Raw genomic sequence first — 24220 nt, 5'->3', positions numbered from 1 at the left:
TCAAGAATCTTGGTTATCAATTTTTTTTTATAGCACATTGGTTGTCAGAGTATGTTTATCACCCTTATTTAAATACGAATAAGATCAAGAAATAGAACACAATAATAATTTTATCCAAAATTATCAAAACAAGCTAAAAAATTAATTTATAAAACAAGTCTCTTTTAAATATATATATATATTAAATTTGAAACACATTTAAAAATAGGTGCTGCAATTTGCCAAGTTAATTAAAAATAAAACTTTCATTAGAAATTATTACCTTAAAAAAGTAAAAGATTCTGTCGTTGTGTGCATCGCTCTTTTATCGCCAGTTGCCTTGTTCGTATCTCCGTAAGGAGTTCAAGCAGGTCAAAACCCTCGCTCACTCTTCGCTTCCTTCCCCATCAATGGCGGCTTCTTTGATCTCCATCGTGAGTCGATCTCTCCATTCCTCTATCCTCTTGCTTCAGTCTCATTTCGTTACATCTTACCTTTCTGTCTGGTAGGCGAAAGTACTCCTAAATGTTACCGGTGTTCCGGGCATCGCTGCCAGACATCCTCTAGTGAGACCTTTGAATGCTTTCGTGGGTCCGAAATCCTGGCTGCGGCCGGGAATTTTTTCTGCTTCCTCGTTGCCTTTGGCGCTCGTTTTCCCAAGAAGAACCCACTGCACCATATCGCCTCGCGCGGAGCTCAAGGTTGGACGATTTTGATTTTCGATCGATTAAGGCTTTTCTGTCGTTGATTCATTAGATATTGATTTGATGAATGCCTTTTTCCATGTTATTTTGTGTTATGGGGATGGGATTTTAGGTAGCTGAGTTGCAGTCCAAGGTCACTAACCAAGTTTATTTTGACATAAGCATTGGCAACCCTGTGGAAAAGGATGTTGGGAAAATTGTGATAGGACTGTACGGAGATGATGTCCCCCAGACAGCTGAAAATTTTCGTGCTCTTTGCACAGGTCATTTCGTCCTCTATTTTATTTATTTATTATTTTTTCTTGGACAAAAATTTTCTTTTTGGTTACTTGAGATTCTTGACATTTTTGTGCTTTGATCAGGAGAGAAGGGCTTTGGATATAAGGGATCTTCATTTCATCGCGTAATCAAGGATTTCATGATTCAAGGTGGAGACTTTGAGAGGGGAAATGTAAGTTCTCTGGTTTGCCTACATGTTTTGTGTTTGAATGCGTAAAAAAGTCAAACTACTTCCGATCATTGTAAGAAGCTTGAAGAATGCACATACACACAAAAAACCTGAAATGAATGACCTTTTAAAAGTAGGACCATGAGTGCTGAAGTGCTGCAATGGGCTTGACCAAGAAAGTGTAGCACTTTTATGCACTCTTTTTCTATAACATACCAAGAAAGGAGGACCACGTTAAAGTTAAATAAAGTGGACATCTTCTTCGCCCATCCTGTAGTGTTAACAGATAAATGTTCCACATTGTTTACATCAGTGAACTTAAATTCAAGTCTCCATGGTGCATTGGTCACCTATGTATCACCGCAACATAAAATGAATATGTTATAGCAATGATAGAAGCTGTCGCAGTCGCCATATTTATAGCTCTGTATCTCCATGTCAAGTGTGATGTCAATGCCAGATAACTTGTTATCTTGGAGGCATATTGGTTCCAATTGATTGGGATTTGAAATTTCAAATCGTAATTGGTTTTTAGTAGTATTCTATTTTAGTTGATAGCTTTATGTTTTGGTAGGAGTTTGACAATGGTAGTTTATTTTACCACAAATTTTTTGTTTCATTTTAGGCCACCATATGATTTATTATACTTATCATATAATTGAGATCTCGAGAACTTTGCTAAAATTCACTAGCAGGGTTAACATTGTTGTTATTGGCAAATTGTGTTTGTTTAGTAAAGGCCATATCATATTGAGCAAAACCATCTTTAATCTTGTCTACCCAATCTAAAAATATATTACGATCCATTTGGGCATCTATTTTAACATGTGTAGGCCTACATCGATCGTTGCTTTTAGGAAAGTTACTTGGACCTTCTCTTAATGTGTTTGTGAATGAGTGTGCATGTTATTCATAGATTTTAAAATGCATAAACTTTAATATCTAGCAAAATCATTGGATGATTCATCCTAGATTTTATGAATCTAAGCTCATCTTTCCAATTGATTGGGTATAGTATATAGGTTGAGTTCATATTTTTTACTCCTAAAATCTTTATCTCTCATGTATTGAGTGGAAGTTGGGGTAATTCCTCTTATTACCATGAACTAAGTATATCATCATATAGTAGTGAAATTAGGCTATTTCCTCTTTCATGTTGCCTGCAAATCATGCTCCCATAGTGTTGGTACCTATGCTTCCCTCAACAGCACAATAGAGTTAGATGGAGTCCATAGTTGATACTCAGACGATTATAGCCTCTCATGGAAGCGTTCAAAGATATTTGGTTCATTAGAAATGATGTTTGGAGATAAGTGATGCCTAGATTATTGAAATGAATTTTGACACATTGTTCTGAGCTACTTGAGGCGATGGAGCAACAACTGCTTGACTCATCTTGAATAGAAGCACCTCCACTTCGCACTTATATCCAGCGCCATTGAACTTGATTTGGAAAGTCTATCTCCTCTCTCAAACACATCCCCACTCAAATAGGTTGATTCCCTGGTTCAGCTTAATTGAATTTGTAAATTGCCTTGATTTGTAAATTGATTGAGATTTTAAATTCTAATTATATTTTGGTAGTTTATATTTTTGGATTGAATTTCTGTACTATTCTATTTTTGGATTGGTATGTTTATGTTTAGGTGGAAGCTTAATGGTGGTAATTTTTTTAAAGTTTATAAACGTTTTCTTCCTAGTTTTGTTAGGATCAAATATTTAAAAAATGCTTGCTTCTATGTAATATTCAACTTTGAAATAAAAAGTTGACTTTTTTCTATGTGATTTTCCTATAGTTAGATTCGTGTTTTGTTTGTTTTAAGTCACATATGATGAAATGATAGCTATTTGCTGTACTCATGACTTTTCAACAAACTCCTAATTTAAGAAATCTCCTTAATTAAAACCACACATCTTGATGTGAAATGCTTAATGCTAAATTAGCACATTTATCTTGCAGGCTTACTATATGCCAAAATGATAGCATCTTGGCATGCTTATGATTGTCTTAAGAAACACCTAACATGTTACTGAACTTTTTAGTTAACCTGACTATCAGTTTTTTTTTTTTTTCAAATTGTGTTTTCTTGAGCTTGATGAGCAGCATTAGCTCTGGTGAGAATGAATTTGAATGGAATATCAATTTTAGGTAGATTCATTTGTCGGTTACAACTTGATCACGCTGTTAAAATCAACTTTAAATCTGTTAAAGCATTAGTACCACTTAAAGAAAATGTTTGTTTGATAGAGATAAAAGCTTGCTTTTGGTATTTGGTATGTTGATTCCTCTTTTGGCTGGGACTTGTGAGGAAATACGATTAAGGGATCCCAGAAAGTATTCAGAACAATAGGTTTCTTCTCAATAGCTCATCTCATCTCATTGCTTTGGATTTGCTGTCTTTTTTTCAGGTTCACTCTTCTGATAATGTTATGATTTTGCTAAAATTAATGTAGTTTAAGGATTATGAATAAGCCGATTGTTTCTTCAGGGTTTTGCTTCATCGTGTTCTATAAATAGTCACAGGCTAGCATGTTCCGTTATCTTTACATATGAAGGTGCTTGTACTGTGGCAGAGTTCTAAAACATTACGAGAGGATAAATATTAAGATAAATACTATATTATTTTTCTCTATTGTGTTCTTTAAAAGTTTTGTTTGACTACAAAAGCAATTTTTTATTGTAATCATGTCTGGGAAATGTATTATGGGGGATTAGGTGAATGTACAAAAGGAAAAAAAACATCTTGACCAGATTATTGATTTGTTTAATTTCAGGGCACTGGTGGTAAAAGCATTTATGGGCGTACATTTAAAGATGAGAACTTCAAGTGTAGGTTAAACTTTGCCAGCTATTAATTGTAACTAGTATTGTTATACCTCTAAGGGATGGTTATTTACTCTGAAATTTTCCAGTGGCTCATCTGGGTCCTGGAGTGGTTAGTATGGCAAATGCAGGGCATTTGCACAGTCAAGGTAATTTATGCTTGAAATTGATTCCTGAAATCTGTTCTAGTATTTAGCATGGATGCATCTCTCCTCTAGCAAATGTTTCACTTGCCAAATAATCTAGAATGATATTTTTGGCAATTTCATAAAGACAGTATCTGCCAACACAAAATAGTTGATTTCAGTTGCTTTCATTTTTGTCAACTAAAATATTTGCAATTCCATGTGGATGTTTGCTTAGTTTTGGACATGGCAATTGGAAAGCTTGTGCATGAATTACTACAAAGCTGTATCTTATTCAGTTAAATTCACACATAACATACTCTTTTACAGTTTTGTTCTTGAACTTAATGGGCTTCTATTTCTTACCAAATAATCATGTGAAAATATTGTTACTTGTTTGCTACTTGCTAGATACGCTAATAAGTTGGGATTGAATTGCTTAGATTCCATCATTTGGGAAAATATTTTCCAGGAGCTGGTTGGGCACTTGACTTGTCCCACCTGACCGGAGCTGGTTGGGCGCTTGACTTGTCCCACCCAACCTGCCTTATGTTTGCTCAAGTGGGCTTACTCAACAAATTGGACCTATAAAAAGAGAACATATTTTCACCTTTATGTTCTAAGAAAATATTTTCAAATAGATTTCAGTACCTCATTCAAATAGCTGCAGACAATTCTTTTAAAAAGATAGAAAATATTTTTCATAAACAAACAAGAGCACTCAGGGTATATGGAGGGAGGACATTGTCCTTTTATTTGGATTTTTTTTTCAAGCTTGGAGACTATGAATGGTGGTGAAAGGAGAGAAGACATAGCCTATCTTGTCCTCTTTCCTAGTTTGAGAAATTTAAGATCTAATTTTCCCAGTTGCTTCCAGCATTTAATATAATTAACACAAGGATCCCTTTTCTTTTGTACCTGATCCGCACATGGATATGTATTCATGCTGACTTGCAATGGTGCAGACAAAAAGGACAATATGTTTTGGTCCAAACAATGTTAATAAAGTTGATGATAATGGAGCTCATCACTTAGATTACTTGATTCTCCTTCCGAAAGTCTTTTTTTTTTTTTTTCTAACTATAAGGTTATCTGATAATTAGTATGAGGCTGGATCTTTGTGATTCCCTGTGTCATGTATTTTAATTGAATACTCGATATATATTTGTCTGTTAGGTGCATGCTTTTTCTCATTCACAAGCTTACTGGTCAGGAATCCCTGAGGGGGCAAAACCCTCTTATAAAACCAAAACTGATTTATGGACCTCTTTTCAAGCTTATTTCTCTCTCTATATGTATATATCTCTATCTATGATTGGCATTTCCTGAGCGAGTTAGGCTACTTCATGAAATATAAGTTTAAAAAGGAGGTTAGTTTTCCTGATCTCACATAACCGGAGCTGGGAAAGGAAATGTTCACTGGTTTATCACCTCTTTGTTCCAAAACATTATGGTTAAGCTTCATCAATGTGAAAATATTATGCAAGGAGATCCATCATGGTTTAGCTTATCTTGTAGCTGTAGATGCTGCAGAACATTTAGTTCTCACAACTGTACCTTGAAATGTATGAAAACTTGCATAGGTCTGAGCGACTACATGGGCAACTAAATTTCAGTATTGAGGGAGCTGAAACACTGGTACTTTTGTAGTTATGCTCATTTAAACTTCATTCCAAGCTTCAATTTATGGGAAATAGATAATTTTCTTGAAAAGGGTGTTGTATTCATATATTCTTTTCAATCCGTTGCAATGTAATGCGTCATCACAAAACCAAGATTGCATTAGTGTGTTTACACAAACTCTATTTATGCAGACACCATGGTTGGACAAGAGGCATGTCGTCTTTGGTCAAGTACTCGAAGGCATGGATGTGGTGAGGTTGATTGAGTCTCAAGAGATGGATCGTGGAGATCGGCCCAAGAAGAGCATTATCATTAGTGACTGTGGTGAACTAAACTTTTTGACTCATAATAATCTCATTTGTCCTTCTTTGGCTTGTCAATGTGCCATATCTCGGCCAGGCATGGCTCAAAGCTGCCTGGTTGTGCTTCAGTCAAACCGAGCTTAGCACGACCCAGCTTTTATGTAGCGTGTGCCAGTTTGGAAACCATCAAGCTTAGGCCTAAATTGAGACCGGCTTCAGTGGCATTAAGGTCATGCTTAATATAGCTCAAACTTAACATGTTATAAAAGAGTGTGTTTATAGGCAATTTGAGGAGAAAAACAAGTAAGCTGGGCCATGCTTCGCACGGACTCATGCCGAATTGACACTATTCAAACGATAACAAAAGAATTTGTTAAATATTTTTTTATTATCAATAAAAAAATGTAGTAAAATTATAACAAAATTAGCTCAGTCCATGCAATTTTTTGTATCAACTCGGCCAAGTTATACATGATTCCCACCTGATCGATGTTTCCTCTGTGAAACCTCTTTATAATTGGAGTCAAGGTCAGATCAACTCAGCCTGAAGCTGAGGTAGGCAAAATGATGGAAAGCCATGGGCCTACATGCTACTCTCAATCGAGGATATTTTAGCACAAGTGGAGCAGGGAGAAAGCTACTGAGAAGCTTCATGTAAGGAGACAATGGAGGCAACTGATAATGGAGGGTTGCAATTTTAAACGCAGACTATGGCCCCGTTTCATCACTGAATCAGGGGCACTTGGCAGGCTCTACAAGCTTCTCCCATTTTTAACTCGGATTCCTTCTCGAGTGGGAGCTCCACAATGTTGTTTGCCTGCACACTATCACAAAAGCCTATGCCCCTAAATCAAATGGACTTGAGCTTTAGAAATTGGTGTCCCCTTTCCTGAGGTTGAATATGTGTTGGATGGTGGGGGGGCTCCTCACTGCTTGCATGGTTAGTGCTCTTTGGGAAAAAAAGATCAATAATTGTTCGTGGACAGTTGTTTATTGTTGTAGGAGCATTTCATTCCATCTTTGCTGAATTGGCTGTAAATCCCTCTTTACTTTAAGCTTTGTGGTGTCTGCTTGCTTTTCGTCGCACATGTTTCATTAACTTTGCAGGGAAAAAGAAATGATCTTGGAGCAGAGTTAAACCGTTCTTTAAGCTTTGAGTCTTTGATACCGTACATATTGTGATTAGTTTAGTGAGATATTTTTGGTGCTAAGCCTTTAGTGCGTGCAAGATGCGAGAAAGAAAATAGGAAATGAAAAGGCAAGTCCAAGAGCGAATATAAAGAAAATGCAAATTCGAACGAATTAAACAAACAATATATTAAGAAGACTTATAAGCGTGACTTAAGTTGTCATTAAGAGCCTATAAAAGCCCACGGAGTTCTGCAATTTGAACCATCCAAAACTCGAGACATGGCTCAGGCTGGAGTAGCTTGCATAGTAGTAGCAGTGCTTCTCGCTCTCTCCGTAGGAAATGCAATAGGAATCAGAGTCGAGAAGAGTGGCCAAATCAGTGATGAACTGAAGGGCGCCTACAAGCGAGTGCAGTTGGCCTCTGCCACTTTAGTCGCAGGGCAGCACGGTGGGATGAAAGATTTGGCTTCGATGAAGAGGACAGTTCCATCAGGGCCAAACGCCATGGAGCCTGGCCATGGATTTGGGCAGGTCAGGGCTCAAAAACCTACATAAGAGGGTGCCATTGCCGCCGAGGATGAAGCGAACAAGAAAAGCAGTGACCATGCTGTTAGCTAGCCTTTTGTCTTGCCTTGAGATGAAGAATGATAGCATCTAGCTTTGTTGCCTTCGTACACTTGATAGTGTGCCTATCTTTTTTCTTCATGTTATGAACAAATAATTGGGATTGTTTAAACTTTTAGTGATTCATGGCTAGTTCAACTTACTTCTCAGAAGTTCTTAGAGATGATAGAAATAAAGAAGTCTGCCTGCCATCAACTTTGGCAGCCAATAGACTTCTCGATCTAATGTCAATAGACTTCTTTAATATATAATAACTCAATATGCTAATTATCATGATTTCTTCTTCCTATTTATGTTTTATATTTTCTATTCAATATAAACCTTAAATTATAATAAATTTTATTATTAATCTATTATTGTATAGAAACTAGTTTTTGATTGTTTTATGGTTAATTTATATTTATTTTTAAGTAAACCAAACCAAACCAAAACCAACTCAAAATTTTAGGCGATTTCAAAACCTAACCAAATTAGTTTCAATTTAATTTTAATCTGACTGTTCCAAACCGAAGGTTTGTTTATTCACTGTACCAATAATGTGAACATTGTCCACACTTAAACACGTACATGCTCTAGTTTTCATAATTATAAAAAAATCATCTTTTAAGGTGAATTTTTGCGACGAAATATTTTTATCACAAATTTAAAATTACTTTTGCGATAAAATTTACTTTTGTCGCCAATTGACGATAAAATTCACGATGAATAATAATTTGTTGCAGAATTAGCAACATATTATTTTCATCGTCAATTTCATCGCTAAAAAAAATTTTATTATAAAATTTGTAAAATGGCGATAAAAATACTGTTTGTCATCAATTTACGATGAAATATTGATTCGTCGTCAATTTTAAAAAATTGGCGACGAATCATGTATTCGTTGTAAACTTTGGCGACGAATCACATGTTCATCGCAAACTTTGGCAACAAACAACGTGTTCGTCGCCAAACACTACAAAAATACAGCCTTTTTGTAACGACAGAAAAGCCTTAATCGATCGAAAATCAAAATCGTCTAACTTTGAGCTCCGCACGCAAGGCGATATGGTGCAGTGGGTTCTTCTTGGGGAAACGAGCGCCAAAGGCAACGAGGAAGCAGAAAAAATTCCCGGCCGCAGCCAGGATTTCGGACCCACGAAAGCATTCAAAGGTCTCACTAGAGGATGTCTGGCAGCGATGCCCGGAACACCGGTAACATTTAGGAGTACTTTCGCCTACCAGACAGAAAGGTAAGATGTAACGAAATGAGACTGAAGCAAGAGGATAGAGGAATGGAGAGATCGACTCACGATGGAGATCAAAGAAGCCGCCATTGATGGGGAAGGAAGCGAAGAGTGAGCGAGGGTTTTGACCTGCTTGAACTCCTTACGGAGATACGAACAAGGCAATTGGCGATAAAAGAGCGATGCACACAACGACAGAATCTTTTACTTTTTTAAGGTAATAATTTCTAATGAAAGTTTTATTTTTAATTAACTTGGCAAATTGCAGCAGCTATTTTTAAATGTGTTTCAAATTTAATATATATATATATTTAAAAAGAGACTTGTTTTATAAATTAATTTTTTAGCTTGTTTTGATAATTTTGGATAAAATTATTATTGTGTTCTATTTCTTGATCTTATTCGTATTTAAAAAAAATTGATAACCAAGATTCTTGAAACTTATAAAATTGTATTTATATTTTAACACACGTGGCACTAGCACACCTGTCTTGTTGCTTATCATCAACAAGATAAGAGACAACAACTATACATGTACACATACATGGGAAACAAACGTACACAGCTAGCTATACATAATACATTATTAGTATACAATAACTGGATCACGCAGCTGGGTAGGTTGAATTCAAGCAGTTGGGTAGGAAGCCTCCATGGCGATACCGCACAGACCTTCCTTTGCATCTACATCTCGCTCCATCCTTATATACCCCTGCTCCCCCCAGCTAGCACCCCAAGAGTTCTTGACGAGCCAGTACTCGGTGCCGTCACTTGTCGCGCCGTATCCCACCGCGGTCACTCCGTGATCCAGATTCGTGCCGCACTCGCCCGTGAAGACGCCGCTCGAGTAGAACTGGAAGGCGTACCCGCTGGCCTCTATCGCCACCGACACCGGCTGGTGGGCCACAGCCTTGCGCAGCGCCTCCTCGTCGTTGGCCGGCACGTCCTCGTAACCGCGAATGACGGCGGCAACGGGGGAAGATTTCTGTTTGCTGCAGGTGCCGTCGGTGGCCTCGTAGGGGTATTTGGCTTCGCCGGCGAGGCCGCCGTTTTTTATGATGAACTTGAACGCTTCGTCCATGAGGCCGCCGTTGCAGCCCTGGTCCTCGCCGTGGACGTCGCAGTCCACCAGCTCTTGCTCGGCGAGCGAGATCAATTTTCCGGTGGAGAGCTTGGTGATCCCCTCCATTGCGGCCACTGCGGAGAACGCCCAACAACACCCTGTTTTGTTCGTCCAGTGCATACATTTAGGTATATGATTGATTGATTAACTAACTAATTAACTAGTTCTTCCAAATTAGTATTTATATACCACATTGCCCTTGATCTTTGACGGGAGTGACTGCGCCTTTCGTCCTCCAATCCATGCTCACTGGCGTCGCAGCGATGTTCTCGTACCTGAATCCTCTGTTCCGGATTGCGTTCGCCGGAGCCTTGATATTCTTGAAGCCAGTGCGCGAGGTCCTGAATTCCTCGTTAGTCATATCGGCGAACTGGTTTACGCCCAGCAAGTACTTGTGCCTCCCTGCGGCGTTGAACGACTCGATGCGATCGACGTTGGACTTGAAGATCTGGAACCGGCGTTGCTTCTCTGCCTCGTCCTGGTACACGCGCCCGTGCTGTGCCATCCACTGCTCGTGTCTCTCCTCCATTGTCATCTCTGGGCTCAACTTGCGCGCCCGAGTGCTGCTGCTGCTGCTGCTTATCATTAGAACTAACATTAATGCCGCCAAGAAGAAGCACTGCTTCATGTTGGTGGCGGCCGGAATGCCCATCAGCTAGCTGCTCAATTTCCAAATGGTTTAACAAGAAACTAATTAGCTAACTGATGATATGTGAAGGCGATGAGCCTTGGAACTATTTATAGGGAATTTGCATCCGCTGGTGCTTCGCTCTTATGCTCTGCTCTGTTTTGGCTACACCACGTACGCTATGATCGACTCGATAACGACTGCTGCGTGCCGTGGAATACGTTGCATTGATATATATATTAGTTAATCATGCGCTGTTCTAATTAATTAATTAGTTAATCATGAGCTAAGATCCGATGGTTACGTTCTCTCTTTGGCAAAGACGTACGCAGAGTTCTGTTGTTGATTTAAAACATTGATAATTAGTAAGCAATTAGTTAAGAGCATTCATTTTGTTTGCGTTTTAGTACGTTTATATCAATTTTCAATGGCTTACTATATTTATTTTGTGTCGGACTCTTATTTTGAAAGTACAAATTGATTATCATCGTGTATTATGTTTTACAGAACAAGTTGATTTACAAATCAGATTATGCTTTAAAATTTTAATTTTTAAATAATTATTAGCTCCTTGATATCCAAAAGAATTTATATTAACTATGATATTTTTTTAAAGTGCAATATGATTTCCAAATAGTCAATGATGAGTGATGTATATATATTGTGCTATGCAACGGATATAAATGCCTCAATAGTTTGATTGTGTTGAGAAATATATTTTTATATTCCTCTTCATGAAGTATTTATCACCTTTACCCTTGGGGATACCCAAGAAATACATTTTCTTTCTTTATCATCGTACTTATCCTCAAATTTTGGATGACTTTCGATATAGTACAAACATTCAAACGCTCTAAGATGAGCATAAGTCAATATAAAAAAAAAATAATTGGATTTTTATCACCTAGAATATATAGTACGTAGAAGTGTGCTATACTCCTAGAATCATTACCACCAATATTTTTATAGGAAGGCTTACCTAAACATTGTAGTTCAAGCAACATTTAAAGTGTGCTAGTGCTTTCTATCTACCCTTTTATTTTGATATATAATCCCATTGTTTAAGTAGAATTGTTGTTGAATTTTTTTTCTATTATCACTTAATCTAATTGTTTTCACCAACTAATATTAAGTTTCAATCTTAGCTTGTTACAAAACCTATTAGCACTAATGGTCATTGTGCCTTCTCTCTAAGTCTACACGCTTTGACTATGATCATGTACAAAAGTAAGAAAGTGACGGGACCCAATTATCATGCTTGTTACTCTATATAGTATATATCCATAAATCACAATGCATTCTATTAAATCATTCATCAACTTCACTAATCACAATGCAGTCTATTAAATCATTCATCAACTTCACTAGTACTAACGTTAGAACGACCTCATGTTTGTTTCACACATAAACGAATATGAAAAAATTAATCATTTATGACTTGTTTATATTAATATTAGAAATCAAGGAAACTGACTATTGAGAAGCATGACCTATATGTTGGTATATCGATTCTTCTGTATTGGTGGCCAAAGAGTATGTTCTTTAAGCTCACCTAGTTCAATTGACATCCTCATGGCTTGATCTCTATAGCTTTACATCAACGTTTTTTAATTAAAATATAACTTGGAGTTTTTCATTAGTCGAATAATATAATTGTGTTGAAGTAATTCTAACGCAAAAAGCCACGAGGAATCAATATTTTCATTGCAAATTTACAATGACTTTTACGACGAAATTCGTGACAAATAATAATTTGTTATAGAATTAGCAACATATTATTTTCGATACCAATTTCGTTGCTAAAAAAAATTTTGTTGTAAAATTCGTCACAAAATGACGACGAAAATACTGTTTATTGTCAATTTACGACGAAATATTTATTTGTCATCAATTTTAATAAATTGGTGACAAATCACGTATTTGTCGCAAACTTTGGCGACGAACAATGTCAAGAACGTGTTGGTCGCCAAATAATGTCAAGAAAGATTCCCATAAAATTTACAAGATGAAAGGTGTAAAGCTTCAATGCACGGCAAGCAGGTACCAAGGCCAGGCCAAGAATCAATTGAATGACATCTAGTTCACAGACATATCTTTGATAATAATTTTGCTTCATTGAAATTATGGAATATTTTTCAGAATCATTTTCCTATTGAGGAATGAAAAAGCATTCATAAAAGACGGTATCAAAAGATTCTATGAACTAGTAAAACCAACCCTGAAAATCATCTGTTTACCGAGAACACGTCTTGTTTAGCTCTAAAGGATACTGTAATAAATAAAATGCAAAAGCTGATAGTAGTCTGGAATCTATTATTCAGATATTTACAAATTTCACAATCTGTAACAGATGTACATAAACCAAGAGATGTGAAATCATTCAATTCAACTTTCTTTAATTTATTTACTAACGCGTGCCAATCCATCAACTTTCAAGTATATTCAAATGGCAAAAAAAAAAAAACAAAAGAAAAGAAGCTAATCTCAATGTTGTCAGGTGTGAGATATGAGAGAGCACTAGAAGTGAGGTGCTACCATAGCTAGGACTGGAGGAAATGGAAACAGATAAAGGAAAAATGGGAGATATGTAGAAGGACAGAACATCAACTACTGTTACTGTTGCATATTGCAGGTGAGGAAGACGATAAAATGCAGCATAGGAAACTTCAGGGAGAAAACATGACCCAGGATAGGGAGGCAGGGGAAAAAGAGAGTGAAATCTCCTTGGACATTAGCACTGGTGTTCAATTGCTATGCCGATGATGGACTTTGCTTCACTAATTGCAACCATTAGGTCTTGTAGATTAAAACACCAGCTTAATACCACATTAGTTATTTATAGTTCTGCCTGAGAGGGAGGTTTAAGAAACTTAGTGCCAAGCACATATACAAATATATCATTAGGCAGACCTGCAAATCTAAAAAGGTCAAAATTTCCTATAGCCTAATATCTTTGTCAAGAAAAGTCTAAAAATGCAGAACATAATTACTGGTGTTTCCCTTTCTATGAGTGAACCTCCTGGAAAATCAAGAAAATATAGATCCCACAAAATAGTGAGAAAGAAAATGCAATTAAATGGCTGAAAATGCTGGAAATGTTTTTTAGGCATCATAGCCAAAACGATTCTGAATGACTAAATGTGATAGTATGAAAACAAAAAACCAATAGGCAAGTACTTTTGTATGAGGATTTTGAATCATTCTGAAGCACTGACTTAATAAGAAAAGGTCCTACATTCCTGCCCAAAAAACCTTTTTGTGAGGAACTTGTATGTCTCCTTTAATTGTGTTGACTTGCCAAAAGTTCACATTTTATTAGTCTTTGAGACTTACAATTCCTATCATCATCTGTACACAGACAATTAACAAGCAAGTTAAAGCAACGCTACTTGCACGATCTGTCAACTAAGTATAATCACAGAGAAGGAGGTCCATCTAAGGATTAACTTCGCCTGAAAATAGTTTAGTTTATCATGGAAGAAATGGTTTATCAAAGAGGCCACTTGCCTCTCTGTGTCCTATGTCGCTGACACAATAAATCGGAAAAGATATTTTCCTCTGTCCTAAACATTTCATGGTAGCACAGCAAGAGAACTTAGAACAACGTACTAGCATACTAATGTTCCATGGATTTGGTTGCACAAACAGAAGCATAAAAAAGGAATCTTGGAAGGAGAATGTCGAAGCGAAACGAGGACGAACCGTCGCTTGACGCCGACGAAAAGGCTTTCCGGGAATCTGGCGGTGATCTTGCCTTTCGGTAGACGAATCGTCGCCTTGAGAGACCCGCAAACAGTAACGCTGAGAAGAGGAAGCGCCAAAACATACAGAGAGAAAATGACACGAATTTAGAAGAAACGCTTAAAGCATGGGAAGTAATTACCTCAAGTAGCTCGGAACAATGTGTCAAAATTCATTTCAATAATCTAGGCATCACTTATCTCCAAAATTCATTTCTAATGAACCAAATATCTTAGAACGCTTCCATGAGAGGCTATGATCGTCTGAGTATCAACTATGCACTCTATCTGACTCTATTGTGCTGTTGAGGGAAGCATAGGTACCAACACTATGGGAGCATGATTTGCAGGCAATATGAAAGAGGAAATAGCCTAATTTCACTACTATATGATGATATACTTAGTTCATGGTAATAAGAGGAATTACCCCAACTTCCACTCAATACATGAGAGATAAAGATTTTAGGAGTAAAAAATATGAACTCAACCTATATACTATACCCAATCAATTGGAAAGATGAGCTTAGATTCATAAAATCTAGGATGAATCATCCAATGATTTTGCTAGATATTAAAGTTTATGCATTTTAAAATCTATGAATAACATGCACACTCATTCACAAACACATTAAGAGAAGGCCCAAGTAACTTTCCTAAAAGCAACGATCGATGTAGGCCTACACATGTTAAAATAGATGCCCAAATGGATCGTAATATATTTTTTTATTGGGTAGACAAGATTAAAGATGGTTTTGCTCAATATGATATGGCCTTTACTAAACAAACACAATTTGCCAATAACAACAATGTTAACCCTGCTAGTGAATTTTAGCAAAGTTCTCAAGATCTCAATTATATGATAAGTATAATAAATCATATGGTGGCCTAAAACGAAACAAAAAATTTGTGGTAAGATAAACTACCATTGTCAAATTCCTACCAAAACATAAAGATATCAACTAAAATAGAATACTACTAAAAACCAATTACGATTTGAAATTTCAAATCCCAATCAATTGGAACCAATATGCCTCTAAGATAACAAGTTATCTGGCATTGACATCACACTTGACATGGAGATACAGAGCTATAAATATGGCGACTGCAACAGCTTCTATCATTGCTATAACATATTCATTTTATGTTGCGGTGATACATAGGTGACCAATGCACCATGGAGAATTGAATTTAAGTTCACTGATGTAAATAATGTAGAACATTTATCTGTTAATACTACAGGATGGGCGAAGAAGATGTCAACTTTATTTAACTTTAACATGGTCCTACTTTCTTGGTATGTTATAGAAAAAGAGTGCATAAAAGTGCTACACTTTCTTGATCAGACACATTGCAGCACTTCAGCACTCATGGTCCTACTTTTAAAAGGTCATTCATTTCAGGTTTTTTGTGTGTATGTGCATTTTCAAGCTTCTTTTCTGCAAAAAGGTGGATCCGTCTTAGAAAGTGCATTCTTCAAGCTTCTTACAATGATGGGAAGTAGTTTGACTTTTTTACGCATTCAAACACAAAACATGTAGGCAAACCAGATAACTTACATTTCCCCTCTCAAAGTCTCCACCTTGAATCATGAAATCCTTGATTACACGACGAAATGAAGATCCCTTATATCCAAAGCCCTTCTCTCCTGATCAAAGCACAAAAATGTCAAGAATCTCAAGTAACCAAAAAGAAAATTTTTGTCCAAGAAAAAAATAATAAATAAATAAAATAGAGGACGAAATGATCTGTGCAAAGAGCACGAAAATTTTCAGCTGTCTGGGGACATCATCTCCCTACAGTCCTATCACAGTTTTACCAACATCCTTTTCCACAGGGTTGCCAATGCTTATGTCAAAATAAAATTGGTTAGCGACCTTGGACTGCAACTCAGCTACCCAAAATCCCATCCCCATAACACAAAAATAACATGGAAAAAGGCATTCATCAAATCAATATCTAATGAATCAACGACAGAAAAGCCTAAGCGATCTAAAATCAAAATCGTCCAACCTTGAGCTCCGCGCGAGGCGATATGGTGCAGTGGGTTCTTCTTGGGGAACCGAGCGCCAAAGGCAACGAGGAAGCAGAAAAAATTCCCGGCCGCAGCCAGGATTTCGGACCCACGAAAGCATTCAATGGTCTCACTAGAGGATGTCTGGCAGCGATGACCGGAGCACCGGTAACATTTAGGAGTACTTTCGCCTACCAGACAGAAAGGTAAGATGTAACGAAACGAGACTGAAGCAAGAGGATAGAGGAATGGAGAGATCGACTCACGATGGAGGTCAAAGAAGCCGCCATTGATGGGGAAGGAAACGAAGAGTGAGCAAGGGTTTTGACCTGCTTGAACTCCTTACGGAGATACGAACGAGGCAACTGGCGATAAAAGAGCGATGCAACACAACGACAGAATCTTTCACCTTTTTAAGGTAATAATTTCTAATGAAAGTTTTATTTTTAATTAACTTGGCAAATTGCAGCACCTATTTTTAAATGTGTTTCAAATTTAATATATATATATATATATATATTTAAAAAGAGACTTGTTTTATAAATTAATTTCTTAGCTTGTTTTGATAATTTTGGATAAAATTATTATTGTGTTCTATTTCTTGATCTTATTCGTATTTAAATAAGGGTGATAAACATACTCTGACAACCAATGTGCTATAAAAAAAATTGATAACCAAGATTCTTGAAACTTATAAAATTGTATTTATATTTTAACACTATAGTCACGTGGCACTAGCACACCTGTCTTGTTGCTTATCATCAACAAGATAAGAGACAACAACTATACATGTACACATACGGAAACAAACGTACACAGCTAGCTATACATAATACATTATTAGTATACAATAACTGGATCACGCAGCTGGGTAGGTTGAATTCAAGCAGTTGGGTAGGAAGCCTCCATGGCGATACCGCACAGACCTTCCTTTGCATCTACATCTCGCTCCATCCTTATATACCCCTGCTCCCCCCAGCTAGCACCCCAAGAGTTCTTGACGAGCCAGTACTCGGTGCCGTCACTCGTCGCGCCGTATCCCACCGCGGTCACTCCGTGATCCAGATTCGTGCCGCACTCGCCCGTGAAGACGCCGCTCGAGTAGAACTGGAAGGCGTACCCGCTGGCCTCTATCGCCACCGACACCGGCTGGTGGGCCACAGCCTTGCGCAGCGCCTCCTCGTCGTTGGCCGGCACGTCCTCGTAACCGCGAATGACGGCGGCAACGGGGGAAGATTTCTGTTTGCTGCAGGTGCCGTCGGTGGCCTCGTAGGGGTATTTGGCTTCGCCGGCGAGGCCGCCGTTTTTTATGATGAACTTGAACGCTTCGTCCATGAGGCCGCCGTTGCAGCCCTGGTCCTCGCCGTGGACGTCGCAGTCCACCAGCTCTTGCTCGGCGAGCGAGATCAATTTTCCGGTGGAGAGCTTGGTGATCCCCTCCATTGCGGCCACTGCGGAGAACGCCCAACAACACCCTGTTTTGTTCGTCCAGTGCATACATTTAGGTATATGATTGATTGATTAACTAACTAATTAACTAGTTCTTCCAAATTAGTATTTATATACCACATTGCCCTTGATCTTTGACGGGAGTGACTGCGCCTTTCGTCCTCCAATCCATGCTCACTGGCGTCGCAGCGATGTTCTCGTACCTGAATCCTCTGTTCCGGATTGCGTTCGCCGGAGCCTTGATATTCTTGAAGCCAGTGCGCGAGGTCCTGAATTCCTCGTTAGTCATATCGGCGAACTGGTTTACGCCCAGCAAGTACTTGTGCCTCCCTGCGGCGTTGAACGACTCGATGCGATCGACGTTGGACTTGAAGATCTGGAACCGGCGTTGCTTCTCTGCCTCGTCCTGGTACACGCGCCCGTGCTGTACCATCCACTGCTCGTGTCTCTCCTCCATTGTCATCTCTGGGCTCAACTTGCGCGCCCGAGTGCTGCTGCTGCTGCTTATCATTAGAACTAACATTAATGCCGCCAAGAAGAAGCACTGCTTCATGTTGGTGGCGGCCGGAATGCCCATCAGCTAGATGCTCAATTTCCAAATGGTTTAACAAGAAACTAATTAGCTAACTGATGATATGTGAAGGCGATGAGCCTTGGAACTATTTATAGGGAATTTGCATCCGCTGGTGCTTCGCTCTTATGCTCTGCTCTGTTTTGGCTACACCACGTACGCTATGATCGACTCGATAACGACTGCTGCGTGCCGTGGAATACGTTGCATTGATATATATATTAGTTAATCATGCGCTGTTCTAATTAATTAATTAGTTAATCATGAGCTAAGATCCGATGGTTACGTTCTCTCTTTGGCAAAGACGTACGCAGAGTTCTGTTGTTGATTTAAAACATTGATAATTAGTAAGCAATTAGTTAAGAGCATTCATTTTGTTTGCGTTTTAGTACGTTTATATCAATTTTCAATGGCTTACTATATTTATTTTGTGTCGGACTCTTATTTTGAAAGTACAAATTGATTAGCATCGTGTATTATGTTTTACAGAACAAGTTGATTTACAAATCAGATTATGCTTTAAAATTTTAATTTTTTAAATAATTATTAGCTCCTTGATTTCTAATATCCAAAAGAATTTATATTAACTATGATATTATTTTTTTAAGTGCAATATGATTTCCAAATAGTCAATGATGAGTGATGTATATATATTGTGCTATGCAATGGATATAAATGCCTCAATAGTTTGATTGTGTTGAGAAATATACTTTTATATTCCTCTTCATGAAGTATTCTTTTGAGCATCTCCAACTCTCTTAAAAAAAAAAATCCATAAACACGAAGATCATTTTAGTTGTTAGTCTAAACATTTTTATCACCTTTACCTTTGGGGATACCCAAGAAATACATTTTCTTTCTTTATCATCGTACTTATCCTCAAATTTTGGATGACTTTCGATATAGTACAAACATTCAAACGCTCTAAGATGAGCATAAGTCAATATTTTTAAAAAATGATTGGATTTTTATCACCTAGAATATATAGTACGTAGAAGTGTGCTATACTCCTAGAATCATTACCACCAATATTTTTATAGGAAGGCTTACCTAAACATTGTAGTTCAAGCAACATTTAAAGTGTGCTAGTGCTTTCTATCTACCCTTTTATTTTGATATATAATCCCATTGTTTAAGTAGCATTGTTGTTGAATTTTTTTTCTATTATCACTTAATCTAATTGTTTTCACCAACTAATATTAAGTTTCAATCTTAGCTTGTTACAAAATCTATTAGCACTAATGGTCATTGTGCCTTCTCTCTAAGTCTACACGCTTTGACTATGATCATGTACAAAAGTAAGAAAGTGACGGGACCCAATTATCATGCTTGTTACTCTATATAGTATATATCCATAAATCACAATGCATTCTATTAAATCATTCATCAACTTCACTAATCACAATGCAGTCTATTAAATCATTCATCAACTTCACTAGTACTAACGTTAGAACGACCTCATGTTTGTTTCACACATAAACGAATATGAAAAAATTAATCATTTATGACTTGTTTATATTAATATTAGAAATCAAGAAATTAAACTGACTATTGAGAAGCATGACCTATATGTTGGTATATCGATTCTTCTGTATTGGTGGCCAAAGAGTATGTTCTCTAAGCTCACCTAGTTCAATTGACATCCTCATGGCTTGATCTCTATAGCTTTACATCAACATTTTTTAATTAAAATATAACTTGGAGTTTTTCATTAGTCGAATAATATAATTGTGTTGAAGTAATTCTAACGCAAAAAGCCATGAGGAATCAATATTTTCGTCGCAAATTTACAACGACTTTTACGATGAAATTCACGACGAATAATAATTTATTGCAAAATTAACAGCATATTATTTTCGTCGTCAATTTAGTTGCTAAAAAAAAATTTATTATAAAATTCGTCGTAAAATGACGACGAAATTTGCGATGAAATATTTATTCGTCGTCAATTTTAATAAATTGACGACGAATCACGTGTTTGTCGCAAACTTTGACAACGAACAATGTGTTCTTCGCCAAATAATGTCAAGAAAGATTCCCATAAAATTTACAAGAAGAAAGGTGTAAAGCTTCAATGCACGGCAAGCAGGTACCAAGGCCAGGCCAAGAATCAATTGAATGACATCTAGTTCACAGACATATCTTTGATAATAATTTTGCTTCATTGAAATTATGGAATATTTTTCAGGATCATTTTCCTAGTGAGGAATGAAAAAGCATTCATAAAAGACGGTATCAAAAGATTCTATGAACTAGTAAAACCAACCCTGAAAATCATCTGTTTACCGAGAACACGTCTTCTTTAGCTCTAAAGGATACTGTAATAAATAAAATGCAAAAGCTGATAGTAGTCTGGAATCTATTATTCAGATATTTACAAATTTCACAATCTGTAACAGATGTACATAAACCAAGAGATGTGAAATCATTCAATTCAACTTTCTTTAATTTATTTACTAACGCGGCCAATCCATCAACTTTCAAGTATATTCAAATGGCAAAACAAAACAAACAAAAAAAAGAAGCTAATCTCAATGTTGTCAGGTGTGAGATATGAGAGAGCACTAGAAGTGAGGTGATACCATAGCTAGGACTAGAGGAAATGGAAACAGATAAAGGAAAAATGGGAGATATGTAGAAGGACAGAATATCAACAACTGTTGCTGTTGCATATTGCAGGTGAGGAAGACGATAAAATGCAGCATAGGAAACTTCAGGGAGAAAACATGACCCAGGATAGGGAGGCAGGGGAAAAAGAGAGTGAAATCTCCTTGGACATTATCACTGATGGACTTTGCTTCACTAATTGCAACCATTAGGTCTTGTAGATTAAAACACCAGCTTAATACCACATTAGTTATTTATAGTTCTGCCTGAGAGGGAGGTTTAAGAAACTTAGTGCCAAGCACATATACAAATATATCATTAGGCAGACCTGCAAATCTAAAAAGGTCAAAATTTCCTATAGCCTAATATCTTTGTCAAGAAAAGTCTAAAAATGCAGAACATAATTACTGGTGTTTCCCTTTCTATGAGTGAACCTCCTGGAAAATCAAGAAAATATAGATCCCACAAAATAGTGAGAAAGAAAATGCAATTAAATGGCTAAAAATGCTGGAAATGTTTTTTAGGCATCATAGCCAAAATGATACTGAATGACTTAAATGTGATAGTATGAAAACAAAAAACCAATAGGCAAGTACTTTTGTATGAGGATTTTGAATCATTCTGAAGCACTGACTTAATAAGAAAAGGTCCTACATTCCTGCCCAAAAAACCTTTTTGTGAGGAACTTGTATGTCTCCTTTAATTGTGTATTTGTGTTGACTTGCCAAAAGTTCACATTTTATTAGTCTTTGAGACTTACAATTCCTATCATCATCTGTACACAGACAATTAACAAGCAAGTTAAAGCAACGCTACTTGCACGATCTGTCAACAAAGTAAGTATAATCACAGAGAAGGAGGTTCATCTAAGGATTAACTTCGCCTGAAAATAGTTTAGTTTATCATGGAAGAAATGGTTTATCAAAGAGGCCACTTGTCTCTCTGTGTCCTATGTCGCTGACACAATAAATCGGAAAAGATATTTTCCTCTGTCCTAAACATTTCATGGTAGCACAGCAAGAGAACTTAGAACAACGTACTAGCATACTAATGTTCCATGGATTTGGTTGCACAAACAGAAGCATAAAAAAGGAATCTTGGAAGGAGAATGTCGAAGCGAAACGAGGACGAACCGTCGCTTGACGCCGACGAAAAGGCTTTCCGGGAATCTGGCGGTGATCTTGCCTTTCGGTAGACGAATCGTCGCCTTGAGAGACCCGCAAACAGTATCGCTGAGAAGAGGAAGCGCCAAAATATACAGAGAGAAAATGACACGAATTTAGAAGAAACGCTTAAAGCATGGGAAGTAATTACCATACGTTGCTCCGCGGACCAACACATCCTCCCGTCTGGGTCGGCGGCTTGTCATTAACTAGGTTTCCATTTCGAAAATCGACACCTTGGAGCCTAAGAGGGAGTGAAGTACCTTTCCCATCCCCGTTTCTTTTTTCCTTGATCTTTTCTCATCTCGGAGCGGCGATGGCGGACTGGGGGCCGGTAATGGTGGCGGTGGTGTTGTTCGTGTTGCTGTCGCCGGGGCTGCTGTTCCAGATCCCGGGGAGGAGCGGTCGGGTGGTCGAGTTCGCCAACTTCCACACCAGCGGCGCGTCCATTCTCGTCCACGCCATCATCTATTTCGCCCTCATCACCCTCTTCCTCATCGCCATCGGCGTCCACGTCTACACCGGCTAGGCTCGACCCACCACCGCCAAGCATATAACTGAAGGTGTCTTCTTCTGCATCTATCTATATCAGCAGCTAGATTGTGACCAGTGCTCCTCTTCTTTTCACTCTGCAAGTTCTATAAGACGATGCCTATTTAGACTGAGAAATGAGCTTTTTTTTGGTTAATTTCAGTTATTCTGCCATAATTTTCACTTCTTGCATGATTAAACTGGCTTGATATGGAACATCATCATCGATTCAGAGTCGGATGAGGATATAGTTATTAAATTCGCCTGTTCCTTTGGCATAAGGAGCGATGAATTTGATCGGACTGATATTGTGCAATTTTCACTGAAGTGACAGCAAAAAAACAGGTGATTTGGCAACCTCCTTTGTCCATTGTGCGTGGTCCTCTCCGAGTCTTTAACGCTCCACTTTCGCCCGCACCTTTTATCGTTAAAGCTCTGTGTCACGAAGATCGCGTGTCACTGGGAAAGTAGGAACACGCAGCCGACGTTTGGTGCCTAGTTCTGTTCGGTCATCGTTGTTGACCCATGAATTACCTCTGCAGGGGTAAATCTGCCCTAACGGGAAAATATTCAAAAATATTATCATGAAATATTTAATAAAAATAGAAAAATATTTGAATATAAGATTTTAAAGAACGGTATCAACATGTAAAAAATTACTATATTGAGATCAGATCTCCTTTTGTCAAATTACGTTAAATTATACTATTTCAATCGAACTATTTGTATATAAAATTACGTTAACGCATCTAAATCATAATCATGTATTAAGTACAGGGCAGAGCTAGCGAGCTTTATTAATTTCTGAAAGAAAACCTCCTGAGACAGCCACGTTAACTCACTGTCCGCGCAACTGGCCGCCTTCGCGGATCTTCTCCTCTCCTTGAAGTACTTCTCGAACGCCGTCCGAACTGGCGGCGAGAAGATCTCCATCCCGCTGACGACGTTCTCCGTCAGGATCTGGCAGGAGAGGAGGAAGATGCGGCGTGGCGGCGCGCACGTCGTGGACGTCGCCCGCACGAAGTCCCCCGAGCACGTACGCCAGCGGAAGGAACATCCCCACGGTGGTCCCAGCCACCACGTAGGCGCGGAACGCCCGGCTGCGCCGGAAGAGTTTGCGTCAACAGGCGACGGCAGGGAAGGCGAAGCGGGAGAGGGAGAGGACGTAGAGCGTGACGAATACCGGGAAGGCGAGGTCGAAGAGGGGCACGAGGCCGCTGGCGGAGAAGACCACGAGCTGGATCTCGATCACGCGGAGGGAACCCATCTCGCCGCCGCCGACGACAGCCTGTCCCTGACGCTTGCTCGCCACTGCCGGTGTCCTTTCGTCAGCCCCCGCGGTGGATTCGTGGTCGGGGCGCCGCCCGACGGCGAGAGAGAGGGCGGACATCATTGCTCTCTGGAGTGATTATGC

The 24220-nt window shown here is 38.2% G+C and overlaps 4 protein-coding genes and 1 pseudogene across 4 annotated transcripts; 2 read left to right on the top strand and 3 right to left on the bottom strand.

Moving 5' to 3' along the window:
- The first annotated feature begins 389 nt into the window (after nt 1-389).
- Nucleotides 390-6149, top strand: LOC141837328 (photosynthetic NDH subunit of lumenal location 5, chloroplastic-like). Its single transcript, XM_074724752.1, has 7 exons — nt 390-413; nt 489-680; nt 796-946; nt 1046-1134; nt 3907-3961; nt 4045-4098; nt 5857-6149. The coding sequence occupies exons 1-7, from the start codon at nt 390-392 to the stop codon at nt 6147-6149; spliced, it is 858 nt and encodes a 285-aa protein (XP_074580853.1).
- Nucleotides 6150-9611: 3462 nt separating this feature from the next.
- On the bottom strand, nt 9612-10758 carry LOC141838525 (senescence-specific cysteine protease SAG39-like). Its single transcript, XM_074726032.1, has 2 exons — nt 10296-10758; nt 9612-10204 (listed from the first exon to the last, which is right to left on the bottom strand). The coding sequence occupies exons 1-2, from the start codon at nt 10756-10758 to the stop codon at nt 9612-9614; spliced, it is 1056 nt and encodes a 351-aa protein (XP_074582133.1).
- A 6609-nt stretch (nt 10759-17367) lies between these two features.
- On the bottom strand, nt 17368-18511 carry LOC141838574 (senescence-specific cysteine protease SAG39-like). The gene is made up of 2 exons (XM_074726085.1): nt 18052-18511; nt 17368-17960 (listed from the first exon to the last, which is right to left on the bottom strand). The coding sequence occupies exons 1-2, from the start codon at nt 18509-18511 to the stop codon at nt 17368-17370; spliced, it is 1053 nt and encodes a 350-aa protein (XP_074582186.1).
- Nucleotides 18512-22535: 4024 nt separating this feature from the next.
- LOC141840325 (uncharacterized) lies at nt 22536-22963 on the top strand. The gene has a single exon (XM_074728269.1). The coding sequence runs from the start codon at nt 22592-22594 to the stop codon at nt 22802-22804; it is 213 nt and encodes a 70-aa protein (XP_074584370.1). The 5' UTR covers nt 22536-22591; the 3' UTR covers nt 22805-22963.
- A 578-nt stretch (nt 22964-23541) lies between these two features.
- Nucleotides 23542-24196, bottom strand: LOC141837327 (uncharacterized; annotated as a pseudogene).
- Nucleotides 24197-24220: the final 24 nt, after the last annotated feature.

This window comes from Curcuma longa, chromosome 11 (assembly GCF_044706935.1).
Source record: "Curcuma longa cultivar G26 ecotype Majalengka, Jawa Barat chromosome 11, ITB_CL_G26_1.1, whole genome shotgun sequence".
Taxonomy (NCBI): domain Eukaryota; kingdom Viridiplantae; phylum Streptophyta; class Magnoliopsida; order Zingiberales; family Zingiberaceae; genus Curcuma; species Curcuma longa.
This window is presented reverse-complemented; position numbering and strand designations above follow the sequence as displayed.